This window comes from Lepidochelys olivacea (genome assembly GCF_965140295.1).
Source record: "Lepidochelys olivacea isolate rLepOli2 genome assembly, chromosome: 2".
In the NCBI taxonomy this organism is placed as follows: Eukaryota; Metazoa; Chordata; order Testudines; family Cheloniidae; genus Lepidochelys; species Lepidochelys olivacea.
Window position 1 is genome coordinate 36,191,098 of NC_140412.1, and position 24,713 is coordinate 36,215,810.

The 24,713-nt window shown below is 40.2% G+C and overlaps 1 protein-coding gene across 2 annotated transcripts in view; it reads left to right on the plus strand.

Moving 5' to 3' along the window:
• LRP12 (LDL receptor related protein 12) overlaps positions 1 to 24,713 on the plus strand; it is a 106,312-nt gene that overhangs the window by 65,788 nt on the left and 15,811 nt on the right. For both annotated transcript variants that reach the window (XM_084621935.1, XM_084621936.1), the window contains 2 exons: positions 5,690 to 5,825; positions 8,010 to 8,212. In XM_084621935.1, coding sequence (XP_084478061.1) covers positions 5,690 to 5,825; positions 8,010 to 8,212 — 339 coding nt within the window. The remainder of the gene's footprint in view (positions 1 to 5,689; positions 5,826 to 8,009; positions 8,213 to 24,713) is intronic.

The following is a 24,713-nucleotide window of genomic DNA, read 5'->3' on the forward strand; positions in this document are numbered from 1 at the left end:
AGAGGACATGCTTCCATGCTGATGATGCTTGTTAAAAAAATAATGTGTTAATTACATTTGTGACTGAACTCCTTGGGGGAGAAATGTATGTCTCCTGCTCTGTTTTACCTGCAGTCTGTCATATATTTCCTGTTATAGCAGTCTCAGATAATCACCCAGTACATGTTGTTCATTTTAAGAACACTGTCACTTCAGATTTGACAAAAAGAAAAGAAGGTACAAATGTGAGATTTCTAAAGATAGCTGCAGCACTCAACCCAATGTTTAAGAATCTGAAGTGCCTTCCAAAATCTGTGGGGGACGAGGTGTGGAGCATGCTTTCAGAAGTGTTAAAAGAGAGACACTCCAATGCAGAAACTACAGAACCCGAACCACCAAAAAAGAAAATCAACCTTCTGCTGGTGCCATCTGATTCAGATAATGAAAATGAACATGCGTTGGTCCACACTGCTTTGGATTGTTATCTAGCAGAACCCGTCACCAGCATGGACACAGGTCCCCTGGAATGGTGGTTGAAGCATGAAGGGACATATGAATCTTTAGTGCATTTGGCACGTAAATATCTTGTGATGCTGGCTACAACAGTTCCATTAGAACGCCAGTTCTCGCTTTCAGGAGACATTGTAAACAGGAAGCTGACAGCATTGTAAACAAGAAGCTGATGGCATTATCAGCAAATGTAAATAAACTTGTTTGTCTGAGCGATTGGTTGAAAAAGAAGTAGGACTGATTGGACTTGTAGGCTTTAAAGTTTTACACTGTTTTATATTTTTGAATGCAGTTTTTTTTATATAATTCTACATTTGTAAGTTCAACTTTCATGATAAAGACATTGCACTACGGTACTTGTATTAGGTGAATTGAAAATATTATTTTTTGTTTTTTTACAGTGCAAATACTTGTAATCAAAAATAAATATAAAGTGAGCACTGTACACTTTGTATTCTGTGTTGTAATTGAAATCAATATATTTGAAAATATAGAAAACATCCAAAATATTTAAATAAACGGTATTCTGTTATTATTTAACAGCGCGATTAATTGTGATTAATTTTTTACTTAATTAATTTTTTACTTTTAAGACTTCTTGGATTTAAGTGCCATGCCTACTCTGAGCTACTCAGAAAATTTCATTCTAATTGATTTTGTTTTTAACAGGCTGATAGTTAGAGAAAGGCACTTATAGTTGAAATGTAAGCATCATTTCAAATGGATAAAGATGCGGAGTTCACTCTAAGAATATATATATATTGTAGAATCCAGCATTTAAAGCATAAAAATGCTTTAAAAATCTTTCTTTTTAGTGGAAGCAATAAAAACCCTAGCAGGTAACCATGTATGTTACAGGATCTCCCATTCTGTTTCTCTTTAAGAACAATAATCACACGCAGTAGGTTGTGGTGCCTCTGATGTGCTTAGGGCCCTAACAAATTCACAGTCCATTTTAGTCAATTTCACGGTGACAGGATTTTAAAAATCATAAATTTCATGATTTCAGCTATTTCAATCTGAAATTTCATGGTGTTGTAATTGTAGGGGTCATGATCCAAACAGGAGTTGGGGGGGGGCTCACAAGGTTTTTGAAGGGGGGAGGTTTATGGTACTGCTACCCCTACTTTTGCACTGCTGCTGGCGACAGCACTGCCTTAAGGGCTGGGCAGTTGGAAAGCAGCAGCTGCTGGCTGGGAGCCGCCACTCTCCGACCGCCCAGCTCTGAAGGGAGCAGCACAGAAGTAAGGGTGGCATGGTATGGTATGGTATTGTCATCCTTACTTCTGCATTGCTCCTAGCAGGGTACTGCCTTCAGAGCTGGGCACCCAGCCAATGGCTGCTGCTCTCCGGTCACCCAGCTCTGAAGACAGCACAGAAGTAAGGGTGGCAATACCGTGACCCCCTTGTGACATTCCCCCCCCTTGCAACTCACTTTTCGGTGAGGACCCTCAATTTGAGAATCGCTGATCTCCCCACCCCCCCTTGAAATCTGTATTGTATAGGGAAAAGCACATAAAAGACCAGATTTCATGGGAGGAGGCCAGATTTCGTGGTCCGTGACATGTTTTCCATGGCCATGAATTTGGTAGGGCCCTACTCATGCCCAGTAGTCATAATATGCTTCAATGTACATGCTTTTAAGGCATTGAAACAATCTTTTGCCATGTTTCAAGGCCTTATGCTAATACCGGTCTGTGGAATTTGTCAGTTATATAGCTAATAAATACTGCAACTTTCTTACTGATAATACTAAACGAACAGAATTTTCATGTCGATGTTTTTTAAAAAACTTGCATAACAAGTGAAAATTGTTTTTGGTGCCATCATTTGCACAAATGACTTACTGTGACAATTTAATTTCTTTAGCAAATGGCTGGGAGAAGTTAATTATGGGTGGTTGGGGAGTTTTGTACAGGGGGAAACGTATTGAGAATGGGAAGAGGTTGTAAGACAGTTTCTTAACAGATCTACAGCTATTGCCTGTTTTGGGGACAACCTTTTCTTAATAAATGAGTTATGCATGTCTTGTAATGAATGTAGAGTTTTAGAAAGTTCAGTTTCACAAATTTGATGAACAGGTGTTTTGGTGCATATTTTGGGGTTCTAACAGTGTTTCACTTGCCGTGATATTATATATGTAAGCAAATTCAAAAGTTTCTTAAAATGTGTCATATAGCAAAGTTTTATATGTCAGGTTGCAAACATGCAAAACCAGATGGATTTTCTAATTGTGTGTGTTTTACTTGAAATAAACTACTTTTAGTTAAGATATGTATTTTGTCAGTAATGAAGTACTTGTCAAGAATAACGTTTCATTTAAAATCTTTAGATGTGTTTTTCGTCTCTTACTCTGTGGTTTTTTGTTCATGTTAATAGGATATTCAAGGAAAATAGTAAACTTTTAAAAATCATTTTTCTTGCTATTCACGGAGTCTGATTCTTGTCAGTAACATGAGTATCAAACACAAACAGTGTGTATTTCAGTGCTAGCACATAGAAATGCATGTAACATTCCAAAGTATAATGGGGTAAGAGCACCACCTATGGGGTTTCCTGAAAACTAAACCAATTAACTTTTACTAAGTGAACAATTTATTGAATAATGAATAAAAAGATATATTTCTTTATTTTGATATTTGCTTTTTTTGCCATATAGTTAGCCAAATCTTATGTGTACCATAAATATGGCACCTCTATATAACTCATCTATTTAATTATATAGCTTTTTAAAAAAATTACTACTTTTTGTAAGCAATTTTTTCTTGTACTCAAAATGAACTTGTTTTGCTTGATTATATTTATTCTGATAAAGAGAAGGTAAGCACATTTGCCAGTATTTGAATGTTTTTTTAAACTTCATAGCTCTTGAAAGAAATGGATTTACATTGATTGTGCCATACCAGAATACTAAAGTTGGGAAACGGGTGGAGGTTATCACAACTATACTGTGTATGTTAAAGAGTTAGTCCATCATTTTTAAACAAAAATGTGGTGGGTTTTTTGTTATTTTATTTTTTTTAATGGCCTGTTTCTGGGGTGGGGGGCAGGAATTGTGAAACCAGTTAACTGTCTTAAAATTTTTTATTCAGATTATAAATTGAATCTTTTATGTGGTCCATTATTATATGACCCCGGAAACCTCTCTGGACCACTTAGCTCACATTTTTGTTAATTATTTTGTGTTCATTTGTTGTATTTTTTGTGTTGCCAATTTTGATTGGTCATAGCCAAATGATTTTGAAAATGTTGTCTTTGAAAATGATCAACTTTGAAACAAAAATCTATAAATCCACAAAACAATTTTGAAAAAAATCAGTCCATAATGAAAATGATTCCCAAAATTTCATATTTCTTGTAAAAGTTTGACTACCTCTAGTGTGTGGGAATATATGAGGTGAAATTATAGTAATATTGCCAATTCGAAACATTCAAAAAAAATTGTGTGCAAAATTGAGATATTTTATAGTAAAAAATTCTCCATGTGCCTTCTGCTTTTTGAATCAGATCTGCAACCAGGAGAGCAATGAACTGTTGAAAATGAAAGCCGAGCTTCTGGAGTGTTCAAATGGCTTTGTCTAGGGCTTAAATTAAAAACAGTGTAGCAAGATTTGCAATAACCTTGCAAAAGTTAGCAAAATTGGTATAGAGAAAAACACGACTGAATTATACGGTATAATTATGTATAGTGGCTACCTGGATCATGAGAGCAAAGCTGAAATATTTTTTGTAGTCACTGCAGTCCAGAGGTGGAATGAGTCCCAGAAGTAAATGCAATTAAACAAAGGTTTTGACAAGTGACCACCTGCAGAGGTCAGGAATGGATCCCCCCAAATGGTTCTTGGAGGGAGAGGCTGGTTTCCTTTCTCTGGAGCATCAGAGAATGAGAGATGACCGCTACTGGAGATGGGACATTGGGCAGGGTGGGCCAGGACTCTGAGGTGTCACTGAGCATTCTCTCTCTCAGGTGCTTGTCTGACTGGTTCTTGCTCACATGCTCAGGGTCTAACTGATCATCATATGTGGATTTGGGAAGGAATTTCCTCCCAGGTCAGGTTGGCAGTGTTGGTTTGTTCGGTTTTTTTCGCCTTCCTTTACAGTGTGTGGATCAGATCACTCACCAGCATTATCAGACTTAACCTTTTCTCAAGCATTGGTGCACTTCAGTCCCTCCTACTCTCTGTCTGTGGCATTTAATAATCTTATCTCCTGTGGGCTGTAATATTTTGGCCTGATTTCATTTGTTGGGTTTCATATGTGTGTGCAGCATGGTACTCATCTGTGATATACAGGCTGTCAGACTGGATGATCTGGTGAATCCTTCTGACCTTAAACTCTGACTCTAATATTGAGCACAATCAGTACTTTGCTTTCAAAGCACTTGCTATCATGAGGAAAATTCACCTCCATACAGACTACTTAAATCCAACGTACTCCTCAAAATATGGTTTAAGTGGTGGATGGGCTTTGTGCTGGCTCTCCACACACAGGTGGATTTCACCTATTTATTATTTTTTTCTTTATTGCACTCTTTCCTAAAGCATCTATAGTGTCTGAGTACCATAGTTTAATTTTACTGAAAGAATGCATCATGTCTCACATTACTGTATGCCTCACTTTAGACAGTATTGCTTTCTTAAAGGTGAGCATATCCCATGCAAATCAGGAGTCAGATTTTCAGGGATGTTCCAATTCTCATATTGAAGAGAAACTCTGAGCAAAAGAGGGAGGAGTGTGGCGGTGTGCATTAAAAGGGTTGTGGTAGATTCTTTCCAATCTTTTAGTGTGAATTAGAGAAAATGGCATACTCTGCACCAAAGTCTCCTATGGGGGATAATCCAAGTAACACCCTTACCAGCTAGATAGTGATATCCCCATTCTACAGATGGGGAAATTCAGGTGTATGTTGCTTGTAGTAAGACTAAGGGCATGGAGGAAGATTGCGACAGTTGGGATTAATAGTTGAACATGGATTGGAAGCCAGGAAACACCTCTTTCTAGATAAGTATTCTGACCTGTGCCCTTCATGGGCCATACTGGCTGTTGTTATCCAGACTTAATGTCATTGCTTTCTACTGATACAATGGTTTTAATCTGTGAAAGTAGAATTTTTTATTTTATTTTCTGGTAAACCTTGATTCATTTTGTTTTGCTAGTTTTCGAAATATGTAGTGAGTAAATTGCTTTCAATATCTTTCAGCTTGTGGAGATAGTCCAGAACAAATTAGAGCACCAAGTGGGGTAATCACGAGTCCAGGCTGGCCTTTTGAATATCCTGCCAGAATCAACTGTAGCTGGTATATCCATGCAAACCCAGGGGAAATCATCACTATAAGGTAATTTTGCTTTGTACCACCCTGGTGTATTGAATAGTCATTAATTGCATATTGCTAATTATGAATTACTTATTTCTCAGCCTCCTCTATTCAAAATTCAGTATTTGTAGTGTTAACCCCAAGATCTGTCTTTATATTTTTCTACAGCTATTTTATTTTACTTCTACTTTTGCTTGTAGCATTTGTCACCTGGGCCCAATTCTGCAATCTTGCTGTACTCAAAGGCCGAGATTTTCAAAAGAGCGCAGTACCCAGCAGCTACCATTGAAAGAAATGGGGGCTACTGAATGCTGAGTTGTTTTTTTCAAAATTGGTCACTTAATTTAGATACATGAATGGGATCTGAGTGCTTCTGAAGACCTGAAACATGGCTCGAGGTCTGGGTCTGAGCACTTCAGAAAATCTGATGCAAATTTCTCAGAGAAAGTGGTAGGAGTTTTGGGTGTACAAGTAAGTTATTCAGGGTTTATGTAAGTAGAGCCCTGAAAATCCGTGGATATCCACTTTATATCCTCACGTCGCCAGATGTGGATACCCATGGATCATTTTTGCGGATTGTGGATCCGATGCAGATACAAATTTTGTATATGCGCAGGGCTCTATATGTAAGTGCTCAAAAGAAGGAATAAACAGAATGCTAATTTTATAAATGTCAAATATAATGCCTGCATTCAGTGGTAAGTTGTAATGGAAAACTTGATCATTTTAATGTAGTCATTGGTGCTGAAGAGACAAAGTTGTTGCAGCTTTTCCATTAATAATTTCTTTTGGCTTAATTTTTTTTAAACCACAAGTTCATAATAGTGGTCATGCTTTCATACTTATTCAATTTGCTTTTAATTTCTCTGTAGCTCTACGATCCATCAGTTTTGTCAACGTTTTTTTAAAAAGTACATGGGAAATTCCAAAATGCTGCAATGTTGATAGATTTCATCTTCTAGAAATCTAAAGTAATCACAGGCAACAGTTATACATTTTTGAAGGTTTACTTTTATTTTTTGATATCTATTTCATATACCTTGTAAGTTTATAGAGGAAATAATGTCCTGTCTTCTGTACCATATATTCATGTACTTATCAGTTCACACACTCACCATCCCTCCATAACTTCCAGGGAAATCAAAATTTGTTTTAACAACAACTTACAAGTTAGAACTGTGACTGTACACTGTCCAGTGCTGATTATGAAACTGCTTTAGCTGCGGGTTTTGTTTGTTCCCAGTGCAGACTTGCTGACCCAGGCAGAAAGAAGGGTTCTATCAAAATAAACATTTGGCTAAGAATGTAGTCTTTTAAAAATTGTTTCAGTTCAGAGCTTTTATTTCTACCCAAATCTTTTTTTTTGCAGTGGCATGTCATGAAGTTGCAGGGTACAGTGGATGCCACTGTTCAACCACAAAAAATGTTTCCTAAAATCTTTATTCTAAGTTAGGTTTATAAGGTTTGTTATACGTCAGCACTAGCTTCCTTCTGTCAATGTACTGCGTTTTATTAGCGTTTCTGGTCTAGTGCTTTGTTCTCTGCACTGGCCTACTTTTGCCCAGGCACAAAGATATGTAAGGCTGGGAGCCAAACCACTCTGTGGTAATGGAGTCTCGTGACTCAACTATCTTTTTAGTGGATCTAGCACAGGATCTAGCACAGTTCAGTCAGCTAGTGTAGACAGGGCCAAATTATTTTAAAAATAATAATTCTCATACAGTTTGGCTCCATCTACAATGGCAAGCCCAATCATAGGAAGCTGCTTTAGCTGAAACAATGTTGAGACGTGGTTTAAATAAAATATCTTAATATGATTTCAAAATCCTTAGAGATTGGGCCTATAAAAAGTATCTTTGCAACCAGAAGAGTTAAAACCTTTTTTAAAATGAAAGCTAAAATTCTGTCAAACACAGAAGTTGCTAAGTGTCAGGGGCAATAGCCTAAATGCTTTGTATGGGTGGGGAATTACAAGCATGTGGATATCTAGGATCCTGGTAATGGAAAGACCATCTCCGTTACATCATTACAAAGTGTGTAGTAAAATTCTATCTGCAAAAAGACTGACCATTTTCTTAGTTTTTTCAACATCAGACCAGTAAAAACTCCTTCCACTCATTTCCATTTTAAACAGAAATAATTTATCAAATAACTTGTAAAATAGCCACTTCATTAGCAAAGTTTGACTCTTTGTGTCTTTTGCAGTTTTCAAGATTTTGATGTTCAGGGATCTCGACGATGCAGTTCGGATTGGTTAACAATAGGAACCTACAAGAATGTGGAAGGTTATAGAGCTTGTGGCTCCTCCATTCCATCACCATACATCTCTTCACAAGACCATGTTTGGATCAGATTTCACTCGGATGACACTATCTCTAGGAAAGGCTTCAGATTGGCCTACTTTGCTGGTATGTTTCATATAAGGACCATTGATATGTTTTCATATTACTAAGGCTGTTGATTAATCACAGTTAACTCACGTGATTAACTAAAAAAAATTAATCACGATTAATCGCACTGTTAAACAATAGAGTACCAATTGACATTTATTAAATATTTTTGGATGTTTTTCCACATTTTTAATGTATTGATTTCAGTTAAAACACAGATTACAAAGTGTCCAATGCTCACTTCATATAATTTTTTATTACAAATATGTGCACAGTAAAAAACAAAAGAAATAGTATTTTCAATTCACCTCATACAAGTATTGTAGTGCAATCTCTTTATCATGAGATTGTAACTTAAATGTAAGGTTTTTTGTTACATAACTGCACTCAAAAACAAAACAATATAAAACTTTAGAGCCTCCAAGTCCACTCAGTCCTTTTTCTTGTTCAGCCAATCGCGAAGAGAAACAAGTTTGTTTACATTTACAGGAGATAATGCTATCCACTTCCTAATTACAGTGTCACCTGAAAGTGAAAACATGTGTTCGCATGGCACTGTAGTAGCTGCCATCGCAAGATATTTACGTGTCAGATACACTAAAGATTCATATGCCTCTTCATGCTTCAGCCATCATTCCAGAGGACATGCTTCCATGCTGATGATGCTTGTTAAAAAAAAATGCTTTAATTAAATTTGTGACTGAACTCCTTGAGGGAGAATTGTATGTCTCCTGCTCTGTTGTACCTGCATTCTGTCATGTATTTCCTGTTATAGCAATCTCAGATGATGACCCAGTACATGTTGTTCATTTTAAGAACACTTTCACTGCAAATTTGACAAAAAGAAAAGAAGGTACTGATGTGAGATTTCTAAAGATAACTGCAGCACTCAACCCAATGTTTAAGAATCTGAAGTGCCTTCCAAAATCTGAGAGGGACAAGGTGTGGAGCATGTTTTCAGAAGTCTTAAAAGAGCAACACTCTAATGTGGAAACTATAGAACCCAAACCACCAAAAAAGAAAATCAACCTTCTGCTGGTGGCGTCTGACTCAGATGATGAAAATGAACGTGCATTGGTCTGCACTGCTTTGGATCATTATTGAGCAGAACCTGTCATCGGCATGGACGTATGTCCTCTGGAGTGGTGGTTGAAGTATCAAGGGACATATGAATCTTTAGCACATCTGGCATGTAAATATTTTGCGACACTAGCTGCAACAGTGCCATGCAAATGCCTGTTCTCACTTTCAGGTGACCTTATAAACAAGAAGCAGGCAGCATTATTATCTCCTGCAAATGTAAACAAACTTGCTTGTCTGAGCGATTGGCTGAACAAGAAGTAGGACCGAGTGGACTTGGAGGCTCTAAAGTTTTACATAGTTTTGTTTTTGAATGCAGGTTTTTTTGGTACATCTACATTTGTAAGTTAAACTTTCGTGATAGAGATTGCACTATAGTATTTGTATTAGGTGAATTGAAAAATACTATTTCTGTTGTTTTTTACAGTGCAATTATTCGTAATCAAAAATAAATATAAAGTGGGCACTGTACAACTTTGTATTCTGTGTTGTAACTGAAATCAATATATTTGAAAATGTAGAAAACATCCAAAAATATTTAAATAAATGGTATTCTTTTATTGTTTAAGAGCACGATTAATCGTGATGAATTTTTTTGATCACTTGACAGACCTACTTAGTACATTAAAGTTTCTTCTAGTCTAGATTTTATAAAGTGCACAGTTCCTTTCAGCAGCATCAAAAATATGGTATCTTGTACACTCAAGTAATGGTGCATTGTGATGGAAGGGAAATATACATTGCCTGAAGTATTTTAATAGGTTGGGAACTTTAAAATATAATTGCTGATCTAGAGTTTATGGTAATGAACAAAGTGAATGAGGTAGAAAAGAGTTCCATTATAAAGCAGCCTGTTTAGCTACCCATAATTTTTTTTAAAAATTGCTTGGGCTTGAAATTCTCAACCTCAAAATTGAATACTTTTAGTAAAGTTTTTAAGTAAATTGTTTCACTTTTTTGTGTTTAAGTGTCTGTGGGAAGAGGAAAGAAGTACATTTTAGATATCTAGGTTTAATTTTTTTTTATTTTGTATCTCAAATGGCTTTAAGTACAAATTCCAAACTTGGTACTAGGTTAACAATTGTGCATGCAAAAATGTACAAATTTAATCTCTTTCTGATAAATTATTCTCTGTGCATATGACCTATTAGGTAATCCTCAGTAGGTAATAGAGTTTGGCCGGGACTCCTTGCCCAGCCTGGAGGGCAATTCTTGAGCTGCCATTTCTCCCATTGGAGAGAAAGGGAAGCTGGTAGCAGGGCAGAGAGTAGATAGCCTCTCTTGCCCTTCTTTTAAAGTCAGAGATCAACCTGGCAATCATCTGACTTATGTTTTTTATGATGACATGGTGTTAGAATAATTCTTTCGGAGAAGCTGAAGCGAAATGCATTTAACGCTATGCAATGAAAGGGATACAGCAAACTTAACGGGAAAATAAGTACTTCAAACTATGATGCCTTGTGTGTTACGCACCATTGATTTTACTCCTGAGGACATAAGACAATCATATATTGCACAGACAGATATACAGACCTAACCTCTCATGATTTATGTTGTTTTTTAACTTAATCCATTTTATTCAGTTTAGACAATAAAAAGAATCCAGTTTGACTTAGTTTCTACATACCGTGATTTTTTTTTTTTTTTTTTAACCAGTGCAGTGTTGTAGTGTTCAAGTTGCAAACACTTCAGGGAATGCTTAAATCCAAAACTGTTGTCGGCATTTTTTAATTCAAAATATTTTTACTAATTTATGTTGTTAGACAGTCTTTACATAAATCTAAATTTTGGTCCTGAGCTACTAGTTTCCTTTTAACTTTTTAATAAACTTGATGCACCGTTTTGAAGATGTTCAACTTTAAATTTAGTACGGTAGCTGCGTCAGTTGACTAAAGCAGTCCTCAAGCGTCCGCTGCACAAGGAAGGACTGGGAGATCCACACTGATCTTGTCTCTGTATGAACCCTGCTGTTTGTACAGGGAGATCTTGAAACGCAAACATAGTTTCCTCTGAGCATTCAAACATACCAGCTGTTGTTATGTGTACATTTAAGCAGCTATTGCAGAGAGCTGTTATTTCACTGAAACAAGTCTACACTATAGCTGAGGCAAGGGTCACTATGTTGTTTCTTTCTAGACAGTCAGTAGAAAACACAGTAAGATGTGATTAACTTAAATGGATATATTTGCCATGAGTAAAGGTTGTTACATTAGGCCCCTAGTTTGTACTTCTGCAGTGGCTAAAGAATACTAACATCATCTAAATAACTGACATCTGATAATTGTGTGCAGCACTAAAAGTACCCACTTATGTTTCTTAAAATGAAATCTCTTATTAATAGGAAGTATATAATGCATAATTATGACTAAAAATTATTCATTGTGTGATGATAGTAATTTGCCATGTAGTATACCTAATCATGAGTAGAGAAATGTTGAAGAAATAAAAAAAAAATCAAACACTCTGAAAAAAAGTAGTAGTAATGGTATCTTGTCGTATCAACAGACTTGTACCACCTGTGGTGGCTTACTTACAAAAGGCAAAAGTACACCTCATTACAATACTTCAGCTACCCAGCTATAAACTAAATTAGTTTCTATTTGATTTGGGTCAGCGAGTTCAATAACCGTATCTGATCATTAATCTGTATGGGAATGGAGTTGATGCGTGTCCATATCACAAAATCAGCTGACAAGGAAACATATTTATGCCACCATTACAACCAGCATTAATGAGCACCATTCTTGGCAAGTTTGGTGATTCATAGATCATAAGCCCAGAAGGGACCCTTGTGATCATCAAGTCTAGACCTCTTGTATAACACAAACCATAGGACTTATGTGAATTAATTCATGTTTGAATTAGAGCATATTTTTTAGAGTAACATCCAGCCTTGACTTAAGAATTTCCAGTGATGGAGAATCCCCCTCAGCCCTTGTTAAGATTTTTCTGTGATTAATTACCCTCAATATTAAAAATGTATGCCTTATTTCTAATCTAAATGTCCACCTTCAACATGTTCTCCTTCGAGACTACACACAACTACAACCCACTGTAGTTGTGTGTGCGCCTTATGCACAGATGTTGGAGATTTTCTTCCTTCAACAGTGCCCATAGGGGTGGTTCGCTTGTCCCCTGTCGCTGCACAACACTGCATGCTGGTATAAGAGGTTGGAGCTGCTCCCAACCCTCCTTAGTGCCTTCTTACCTCCAGTGACAGTTGTTGGAGCAATCTCAGACGTGTTTACTCAAGTGTATCCCTCACTCGTTGTAAATAGTTGAAATTAATTAGTGTTAGTTTTTCAAGTAAGTTAATGCCAGGTTTTGTTTTTGTATTCTTTGGGACCAATTCTTTCCTTTTGGTACCAGACTCGGTACTGGAACGATGCCTCGCTCCCTAGGATTTAAGTCCTGTGGGACATATTCAAAGCCTGTGCCAGTCAATAGTCCTCATTCACTTTGAAGTGCTTGGGTGTGGCCCATGTTAGGGACAAGTGTCACATTGGCAAGGGCATCAAACCCCATTCAAAAATAGAATAGAGCATTGAGGCTTAAGTGCTTGCTTATGGAAACAGCATTTTGACTCCCCGCTGGCCAAGTCATCACGTTGGGAGAGTGCTTCAAGTACTTCAGTATTGGCATGGCATGCTCCACCAGGCTCAAAGTTCCCCAGTACCGAAGAAGAGACCCAGACCTTCCTCAGGTTCAGCATCTCATTCATCTACCTCTGTACCGACGTAGGACAGAGGTGAGGACTCTACTCAGGGTGAGGCTCAGAGAACTTCTCCAGAAGCCTCACCTCCTAAGAGGGCTTTGCTGCCTTTGGAGCCTGTGACAGGTCCATCAAGGCTGTCCCCTGAGAAACATTTGAGGGGCCAGCAGTCTGGGGTGTTATACATATACATCTGCAAGAGACTTGCTTAGCTTCTTAGTACCAATTCGCATTTAAAACTGTCCAACTCGTTCCTGCTCACCCCTCACCTCACCGAGAAGCCATAGTTCTACTACTTAGATTTCTTCTCAAACCAGTTTTATCAAAAGGTTTATCCCATGGTTTCTCCAGTACCGCCATTCCCAGATTCAGGATACCTTTCTCTGGTATCATTGGAAGACTGATTCCTCATCCAAGGCTGGGACACAGCGCTTACCCTCCTTTACAATTATCAGGATCATGGGCAGTGCCACAACACCAACAGTGGCCTTTTCTGAAGGGGCAATGCCCCGGACAAGGATGGGTTCCAGGTCCATACTAGTGGCCACTCTGGGCTCCATGGTATGTCTATCCTCTGCCAGAACCTCATCCTGACACTTGTGGGGAGCGCATCCGACATGATGGCACCAGCAATGTCATTCCCCGGTACCCGATGTTGAGATAGGGACTGGGTACTCTCCAGTGTCACTCTCCAGTGTCCAGTACTGTGACGGGTCCTGGCCAACCAGACCGTTATCAACTAGATTCTCCATCACAGATTATGGAGTTGCCCCCACCTCAGATGCTAGTTGCATCCTTTTCTTCATCACTAGATGAAGCTATTGACTCAGTGGGAGAGTCACCTCCTCCAGAAGACCACAAGGACCATCAAAACCTCCTGATAAGTGGCCTAGGTGCTCGGCATCCAGGCAGAGGAGGTATGTGAGAGTTCTCACAAGTTGGTAGACATCCTGGTGTCAGACACCTCTGCCAGTCAACAAGGCAGTCATGGAGCCGGTCAAAATTCTTTGTCATACACTCTTCCCTGACTCCCACAGTAAAACAATCTGAGAGGAGATACTTTGTCCACTCTAATGGGTATGAGTATTTTTACACTAATCCCTTCCCAGGTTCTTTTGTGATGGCAGCTGCAAACAAGTAGGAAAGACAGACAACAAGCCTCCGCCCCTAAAAACAAGGACTCAAAAAAACTAGACTTGTTTGGTTACAAACTTTATTAAGAACATAGGAACGGCAATACTGGGTCGACCAAAGGTCCATCTAGCCCAGTGTCCAATGCCAGGTGACCCAGAGGGAATGAACAGAACAGGTAATCATCAAGTGATCCATCCCCTGTCGCCCATCCCAGCTTCTGGCAAACAGAGGCTAGGGACAGCATTCCTGCCCATCCTGGCTAATAGCCATTGATGGACCTATCCTCTATGATGTTACCTAGTTCTTTTTTTAACCCTGTTATAGTCCTGATCTTCACAACATCCTCTGGCAAAGAGTTCCACAGGTTGACTGTATGTTGTGTGAAAAAATACTTCCTTTTGTTTGTTTTAAACCTGCTTCCTATTAATTTCATTTGGTGGCCCCTAGTTCTTATATTATGAGAAGGAGTAAATAACACTTCCTTATTTACTTTCTCCACACCAGTCATGATTTTATAGCTCTCTATCATATCCCCCCTTAGTCGTCTCTTTTTCCAGCTGAAAAGTCCCAGTCTTATTAATCTCTCCTCACACAGCAGCTGTTCTGTACCCCTAATCTTTTTTGTTGCCCTTTTCTGAACCTTTGCCAAATCCAATACATCTTATTTGAGATGGGGCAACTACATCTGCACACAATATTCAAGATGTGGGCGTACCATGGATTTATATAGCGGCAATAATATTTTCTGTCTTATCTATCCTTTCCTTAGTGATTCTCAACATTCTGTTAGCTTTTTTGACTGCTGCTGCACATTGAGTAGTTGTTTTCAGAGAACTATCAACAATGACTCCAAGATTTTTCTCGAGTGGTAAAGGCTAATTTAGAACTCATCATTTTATAGCGTGACAAAGTTCCTCCTCTGCCTTGGTGGATCCTGTGCTTATTGGTGGATTTGCTTGCCTCAGAGGTTTGCTGTTCACTCAGCTAACCTCATCACTGGCCAGCATGGGGAAAAGGAAGAACAATCCCCACAGTCTCTGCTGGTCCACCTAGTGGGTCGGGGGACAGGCCAGGGACCTTCCCCTCTGGTGGGACGCACAGTCCAGGTCAACTCTTCCAATAGGGAGTTGGGGGGATGGGAGGAACCCGGGCCCGCCGTCTTCTCCAGGTTCCAGCCCAGGGCCCTGTGGATCACAGCTGTCTATAGTGTTTTGTGTAATACCTGTGTGACAGCTACAACTCCCTGGGCTACTTCCCCATGTCCTCCTCCCAACACCTTCTGTATCCTCACCACAGGACCTTCCTCCTGATGCCAAACAGCGTTTGTACTCCTCAGTCCTCCAGCAGCATACCCTCTCGCTCTCAGCTCCTTGCGCGCTTTGCACTGACTGAAGTGAGGTCCTTTTTTAAACCAGGTACCCTGATTAGCCTGCCTTAATTTATTCTAGCAGCTTCTTAATTGGCTCCAGGTATCCTAATTAGCCTGTCTGTCTTAATTGGTTCCAGCAAGTTCCTGATTGTTCTGGAACTGCCCCGTTACCTTACCCAGGGAAAAGGGACCTGCTTAATCTGGGGCTAATGTATCTGCCTTCTATCAGTTGCCTTCTATCACACTTTACTTGGAGTGCACCAGGCTGCAGTCCCTATTCCAGCTCCTCTTAGACATCTTGTTAAGATTTTGGTTGCACTTTCCCCTCACCTTTTTATTTATGCACTCCCTATCTGTGGCCCCGCAAAGTCACGGGACCTCCTGGTAACCTCCTCCTGGCCCTGGCTAAAATTGCCATCTATAAAACCAGGGTGAGGAGGTTGACCAATGGAGTCTCCTGTGACTGTGGGGCCTATTTCTGATCCTCCATCCGTTTGCGTATCCAGGCAGAGTTCCTCTGGGCAGCGTCCACTGACTCCCTTGAGACCTTCGAGGAGCAGTGGGCGCTGTCCAGGGTTCTCTGCTCGGTGTACCGTCTGGTTCCCTTTGTTTGACCCTTTGACCGCACTCCTGTCTTTGTTATTTCATTAGTTGTCCCCCGGAATTATTTGGTTTCCAGGTCCTGTGGATCCCCCGCTTAGGGCTGAAGGGGGGATCCTTTAGCAGTGGGTGGGCTTCCACCCGCTCACTTCCTGGATCCCAATAGGATCACTCTCCTGTAGCCATCTGGCCCGACCCTGTGACAGTATGTATAGTTGGGATTATGTTTTCCAATGTGCATTACTTTGCATTTATCAACACTGAATTTCATCTGCCATTTTGTTGCCCAGTGACCCAGTTTTGAGAGATCCTTTTGTAACTCTTCACATTCTACCTGGGACTTAACTATCTTGAGTAGTTTTGTATCGTCTGCAAATTTTGCCTCACTGTTTACCCCTTTTTCTAGATCATTTATGAATATGTTGAATAGGACTGGTCAAAACTGACCATTTACTCCTACTCTTTGTCTCCTATCTTTCAACCAGTTACCAGTCCATGAGAGGACCTTCCCTCTTATCTCATGACTGCTTACTTTGCTTAAGAGCCTTTGGTGAGGGACCTTGTCAAAGGCTTTCTAAAAATCTAAATACACGATATCCACTGGATCCCCCTTGTCCACATGCTTGTTGACCCCCTCAAAGAATTCTAGTAGATTGGTGGGACATGATTTTCCTTTAGAAAAACCATGTTGACTATTCCCTCCAAAGTTATGTTCATCTATGTGTTTGACAGTTTTGTTCTTTATTATAATTTCAGCCAGTTTGCCCGGTACTGAAGTCAGGCTTACCGACCTGTAATTGCCAAAGTCCCCTCTGGAGCCCTTTTTAAAAAACTGGCATTGCATTGGCTATCCTCCAGTCATTTCGTATAGAAGCTGATATAAATGATAGGTTACCAAACCACAGTTCTGCTGTTTCTGCAGTTTCACATTTGAGTTCCTTCAGAACTCTTGGGTGAATACCATCTGGTCCTGGTGATTTATTACTGTTTAATTTATCAATTTGTTCCAAAACCTCCTATAGTGACACCTCAATCTGGGACAGTTCCTCAGATTTGTCACCTTAAAAGAATGGCTCAGATTTGGGAATCTCCCTCTCATCCTCAACCATGAAGACCGATGCAAAGAATTCAGTTAGTTTCTCCGCAAGGGCCTTATCGTCCTTGAATGCTCCTTTAGCATCTCGATCGTCCAGTGGCCCCACTGGTTGTTTAGCAGGCTTCCTACTTCTGATGTACTTACAAAAAAAAAAAATTGGTATTACTTTTTGAGTCTTTGGTTAGCTGTTCTTCACCTTCCTAATTATATGTTTACACTCCATTTGCCAGAGTTTATACTCCTTTCTGTTTTCCTCATTAGGATTTAACTTCCACTTTTTAAAAGATGCCTTTCTGCCTTTCACTGCTGCTTTTACTTTGTTGTTTAGCCATGGTAGCTCTTTTTTGGTTCTCTTACTATGTTTTTTAATTTGGGGTATACATTTAAGTTGAGTCTCTATTATGCTGTCTTTAAAAAGTTTCCATGCAGCTTGCAGGGATTTAACTTTTGGTGCTGTACCTTTTATCTCAGGGTCTGCAGCTCAAGATCGCAAACTAGCAGGCACTCCTGAGTCAATATGACTACACGCTTTGGGAGAACATTGCTAAATTAAAGGACAAGTTACTAGAGGATTGCAAACGAGAATTCTCAGTAATGGTGAAGGAGGGTAAACTGGTCACCAGGACTGCTCTCCAGATCAGTCCGTATAGTGGAGATTCAGCAGCTCAAAACATGGCATCAGTAATCTTCCCGACTACCTGCAGAAGTCCAACAGACCGTACAGGACCTTCTGTTTGAAGGGTCCTACTCTTGTCTCTGGGAAAATTGATGACAGGCTTCGCAGCCTTAAAGATTCTAGGGCAACACTCAGAGCCTTTGGAATGTACACTTCAGTGACAAAAAGAAAGCACTTTCAACAACAACTTTTCAACATCGTAGCTTTGCTCCCCATTCCCAGGGAAAAAAAGAAGGAATTATAGAAGGCACACTCCATCACTGTCCCCTTCAGCATCCCCAGGCTCATCCTGTCCAGCTGCCTCCTCCAAGCAGGCATTTTGACAAAGTTGTTGAAGACAGAATACCAGTCCCCTCACTTCTGTCTGTTCCCCTTTTTTGTATTTACCAGTTGCTTGTCCTGCTTCCTAAGTACCTGGATCCACATAACATCAGACCATTAGATCTTAAGCACAAGAGAATGGGGGTATGCCATCCAGTTTACTTCAAACCCCTCCCTCACCACCGTCCCTCTTCAGGGACCATTCTCTTCAACAGGCAGTCCAATCTCTTCTTCAGACAGGGCCAAAAAGGAGTACCATTGAACCCAGGGGGAAAGGCTTTTATTCCTTTTATTTCATGATCCCCAAGTTAAAAGGAGGCATCAGCTCCATTTTAGATGTAAGAGAGTTGAACAAATTCCTGAAGAAAATACAATTCTGTGTGGTTACCCTAGCATCAATTGTCCCTTCCTTGGAACAAGGAGACCGGTATGCTGCCGTTGACTTGAGGGCGCTTTCTTACATATCAATATGTCATCTAAAGTTTCTCATTCTTGGTGAATGGCTGTCACTGTCAGTTCACAGTACTTCTGTTTGGCCTGGCAGCTGCTCCTCAGGTATTCATGAAGTGCATTATGGTGTTAGCAGCTAATCTTCGAAAATTAGGGGTAATGAACAACTAATTTATCTGCAGTCGATCAGAGTATCAGTCCTGTCTAGCATATCAACTGCTCTATCCATATTCAACACTCTGTGGCTCCTAGTGAATTGAGAAAAATTAATACTGAAGTCTGCGCAGACAATAGAATTCATTGGAGAAGTCCTCTACTCCACAAAGGCCAGGGCTTTTCTGCCAAAAACCAGATTTGAAACCATTCAAAAACTAGTACTTCAAATGAAAGCTCACCCACTCAGAACAGCATGCAAGTGCCTCAGTCGGTTAGGTCCCATGGCAACATGTACCTATGTAGTACAATGCTCCAGACTGCGACTCAGGATGCTACAGACATGGGTAGCATAAATATATACCCTGAATCGTGACGCCCTGGACAAGGTGGTTCAATTGCCTGAGCTAGTCTTGTCTCTGGATTGGTGGACAGATCTTATAAAAGCTTGTGTGGGAGTTCCCTTCCTTCCCACACTACCAACACTCACTCTCGTCACAGACCTGTCATCCCTAGGTTGGGGAGCTCACATTGGGTCCCTGAAGACTCATGGTTTTGATCATTTCAGAACTCAGAGGCTCACATAAATGTCAGAGTTAAGAGCAACAGGTCTAGTCCACTCAATCTTCCTCCCCCACGTTGTCTGACAGACAACTCGGTGACCATATTTTATCTAAACAGGCAAAGAGAAGCACAATCAAAGTAACTCTGTCAGGACTCTTCTGTAGTCCACTCAATTCACCTTAGAGCTACTTACTTTCTGAGGAAACAGAATACAATGGCAAATCAACTGAGCTGATCCTTCACTGATCAACACAAGTGGTCATTGGCCCATGATATGCCTGGGCATATCTTCCAACTTGGAATGGATTCCCAAAGTAGTAGTCTCAGCCCAGGCTCCCTAATAGATGCCTTTCTCCTGTCTTGGGAGAATTACCATCTATATACCTTCCCTCCAATTCCTTTGTCCTCAGAGTAGTATCCAAAATAAAAAAGAACCATACTCGTCTCATCTTTATAGCACCAGTGGTGCACCAGCACCTCCTATCCCTCCCATTGGATCCAGACATAATTTCCCGAGACCACGACCACATTCTGTACTTCAGCCTCCACACTCTCCATCTCACGCATGGATGCTTTGACGGATGTCCTTTGGAAGGTTCTGCTCACAGAATGTCCAGGAGGCACTTCTAAATAGTGGAAAACCCTCAACTAGGATCACTTACCTGGATAAATATAAGTGCTTCTCCATTTGGTCTCATGAGAAAGGTGAATCTTGACCGGCTCCAATATTGCATTGTTGATTGGCAGAAGTGGCCGAAACCAGGATGTTGTGCTGACTGTGTTCTAGATCTAAAACAGAATCCCTTAGTTCTGTAAGGGTGCATTTGGCTGCTATCTCAGCTTTCCATATATGGATGGATAATAAGCCCCTTTTCTCCCACTAGCTCAACGATTCGTTCTAGCTCAACGTTTCTATGATTCTATGCCTACAAAAAACTTAAGGAGAAACTGTTTGGCTGTGGATGCACTGATGCCACTGTCTGTCATGCTGCCCAATATTCTCTCATTGTTTCCTTGTATTCCCTTGTCTGTATCCATCTGTTGTCTCTTATCCTATATTTAGATTGTAAGCTCTTTGGGGCTGGGACTGTCTTTTCATTCCATTTGTATATCACCTAGGACAGTGGGTCCTGGCCCATCTCTAGGGCTCGTAGATGCTATGTTAATATAAATAATAATTTTTAAAGGGTTAAATGCTTTTGTATTTCCCAGGAAATTCATTTTTGGGTTAAGAATATTTCTTTCATTTAAAGTTATCCAGTGGTGAATGTTGTTAGAGGGCTTATTCCTTCACCCACTTTCTTCCCTGGTCCTTCTCGCATGAACAGAGAGCAACAATACCCAAAGTCCAAAGGTGCAAACAATTCGATGTTTATTGGGGTGAACTTCCAGCAAGCATGATTCCAGTTTCCTTCCTTAGTATCCTCCTTCCCAGCTCTGACACCACAGAGCCTTACACCTGTGTCCCTGTTCCCATTCCTACCCTTAGCCAAACATGATTCCAACTTCCTTACTCCCATTCCCTGTTCCCATTTCCCCCTTTAGCAAAACATGATTCCAATTTTCTTACCCCCATTCCCTGCTCCCATTTCCCACCCACACCCACATGCCCACCCACACTTCCTCATTGACTACAGATTATATAGTAAAACTTGAGTTCTGCTTAGCTATACCTTAACCAATCATTTCCCTGAAATTTAACTAACCAATCCTAACATATTGTAACATGATTATGTAACCAATTATATCCCACCACCTTAATTAGTTTACACCCAGCAAAATTAATTATACAGCAGAGAGGAACAATCACAGAACCAGACAGAGATTATACAGACAGACAATAGCAAAGTGGGAACTATAATGACAAAACAATACAGAAGTGAGGATTTCTCATCCCAGCTATTGATAAGTGAGTTCTTGCCAGACAGGATGCTATCAAACTAAGTTTCCTTTTACATTTTCTAGGCACTTCCCTTTCTCTGGAGGTGATAGGAATACAATCCTGTCCTGATAGTGCCTAACAGCCCAATAGCACCTTATTTCAATGTGACTAGTTTGGAATGTGAGGATGTGACCTTTCTCTTCCCAGCTTATGGCTGCCTCTGCTGCTTAGCCAAAGGCCTGAGCCTAAGCACAGGGCCACAAACTGTCACAGTAAGAGAAGGCCCTTACACTGGCAGACAGTGGTTTTGATTCTTTCTTTTATACCTCTATCACTAGCCAAGTGATAAGAATACACCTAAATTCTTAAAGTACAGGCCTTTGCAGACAGGCCTGAATATCTATATCCTAACAAATGTGGTGCTGTATGTTAGGTCAACGTGCCAAACCAGTAACAAGTCTGTGTCCTGAGGAGCTTGATTTAAAGGCACAACAGGTATAACAGTTCTTCGCCATAATGCTTTGTGGAATAGGTAGGTAATTAGAGGAGGAGTTGTTGTTTTAAGGAATAGCTAGAAACCTTTTCATCCAAATGAGTAACTTTTTCCAGAAAGTTTAAAAGCATGTGAAAGTAAGAGCTTAGATGTAAATCACTTCTGCCTTCATTATTATGGTATTGCTTTTAATTCTTGCCTCTTTTAGCACCAGTAACCCTCAGAAACTGTCTTCTGTCTCGCTGATCAACCCTTTTTCATTTTTGTATTCAGAATACTGAGGATTTTAAAAAACTTTCTTTACTTATTACTAAAGGAAACTATGGTTGCAATCTTGCAATATGATCAGTGCAGGCTGTTAGCCGACGGCCAAGGATGTTTGGTGAGGTGCCAGCTATGCCCGTTTATACCATCCGTGACTTTCACCGCTAGGACGCACTGTCCCTTCGCGGCGGGCAGCCCGGGCTAGGCTGATGGATGCCCCAAGGTCCTAACCACCCGTGACTTTAACTGCTAGAGCTCAGAGCTCCTTCGCAGCGGGCAGCCAGGATTGACTGACAGGTGCCCCAAGAGTTTGCCCCGTGGAGGCGGCACAACTCAACGCTAGGCTCTTAGTACTCACCTAATGGCCAGGCTTTAGAGCCAAAACGGCTGAGGTTCTTTAATTGTGTTGGCTGCTTTACAGTAAACCAGAGAAAACAAGTCAGGCTTATGCATAAATGGTTACCAAAATTTATTAAGCTAGATTCTAATCATGTGGTTACAAAATTGCTAGTGCCTACTTATTTAAATGTAGAGATGTTACACACACAAACAAGTTACAAAACTGAAGCCACAATCCCAAAGAAAGAAAACAAAGTATAGAGCTCTATTTCAAAATATGTGTACACTAAAGATAGGAGATCAGGTGTGGGTGCTTCTTACCCTCCTTGCATCTCTCGATTCCAGCGGTGCCAAGCCAGGATCGGTCACTCAATTCCGCGGAAAGACGAATAAGGGACAAGGCATAGGGACCCTCTTAGCTGCAGAAGCCTTGGGAGGCTGTCACTTATCTGACCAGCAGATAGATAGTGAAAAGCACTCAAAAATCATGGTGCTGTAGGTCCCCTACTTATACCTCTATACTCCTTTATTCTCTTTCTCCTTTCTTATGCCAAATTGAGGCTGGTCTGTCGGGGTGACGCCAGCTTTCGCAAGAGTAGTTTACACTTGCAAAGAAGAGAAACAATAAGTTTCGACTACTGGACATTTCTTTTATCAGGGTAAATATTTTCCCACCTAGGATGTTGGTGTGTGTGCGTCACGCTATTTAGTAGGGGCTAAGAGCCATGTCTGTCACAGGGCCTCTGCCTGCTGTGAGCTTAATCGTTGTATCTGTTCCCAGAGGCACATTGTAGCAGCACACCTGTGCTTTCACAGCTTCAAAGGCTGTGCTGGAATATATGTTAAGTGCCCTGTTCCCGCTTCCTCCTGTGTTTCCAGCAATGCTGGTCTGAGGGGGGGGGGGGGTGCTGACTGTCTGGCTACACAGGCCCAACAGTTCATCCACATGGATCCAATTGTAGGACCAGGGCCTACAGTATTTTTAATAATTCTGTAAAGAGCAACTTTTCCAAAATGATAGTATTGTATTAATCCAAATCTTGAGATACATGGCCTTCATTAGGTTCTTTGGGAATTTATCTCAAATTGTCAAACACACCTTGGTAACTCCAAACTGTAGGTGTGCCATAATGGTGTGGGGGTGTAGAGAGACGACAAGCTGCTAATTTGCAGTTTAGAGTTTATATTTATCGTCAGTGAAAAGGCTTTTTTAAAAAAAAGACAAGTCAATCTGTTCCTTTAGTTAAATATTTTGATGTGCTAATATTAAACAGTATTTTATTGGTGAAACAAGGCAATGTCACTAATAACAAATCTGGTTTTCCTTTAGTTGCTGCCCTAACAAGATCAGCATTTTCTAAAGCGCAATCACTGACTGATTTTATATCCCTTCTGTATATCCCTGCTCTCGCTACATGTCTATCTGTTTGTCAGCTAAGCACTCTTGGTCAGTGCTCACTGGGTTTATCACTTGTTTGCTTTTTATTTTTCTGTGGTTTTGTTTTTTTTTTTAAAAAAATAGCCTTTAGATTTTAAAATGCCGGAGGTGCTGTGTCATCCTGTAACTTTGTTCCTTTCCTTTTTAATTGCTTAGATGATAAACTTCATATTTAGTTGATCTTTTGCAGGATAGTATTAGATGTTTAGGTTGAAGGAGAGGAACAGAGAAGTGACTTGGCCTAAGGTCACTCAGCAGGTCATTAGTGGAGCTGGAAATACAATCTACATCTCCTGAGTCATAGTCCTGTGCCCTAACTATTGGAGAATACAGCCTCTGTATTGGTTTCTTTTAAATACACCGTGTCTATTGTTCTGTTTAAAGCTGTGTTAATCAAGCTAAGTTCTTGAGGATGTGCTATACAGAGTCCATCCATCATACTACTTTTAAACAGTACCTGGGAGCTTTGTAAATATGGATTCAACTAACCTAGCTTATAACATGGTTTGGCAAAAACTTTTTTTTAAAAACCTATTCGCATTTATTTAAACATGGTTCTAATGTCTTTGTCCCAGTCTGATTGCAGAACCAAATTATAAGTGTTCTCAAACCATACTTTACAGCTGAGTATAGGTGAAGTCTTAATAAATTAATCTTTGATGAGAAGTGCTATTGCAACTACAAGATGGCTCTGGAAGACAGTAGTGGCCAATACAGTGTGTGGCTCTCAGGATAGGTCTTAATACTGAATACAGTACTTCATACCTTAATGCTGGTTTTAGTATTTCCCAAGGCTATCAAGATCTAGGCATACCTGTCAGGTATCAGGCCCACCCCCTGCTATCTCCAGCTTCCTGGCTATATATTTTTGTTTTCTGTTCTGCCTGCCTGCTGCTGGGCTCTGCTGTCCTATTTGTTTCAGGTTAGGCAGGAGAAAAGTAGGAGCAG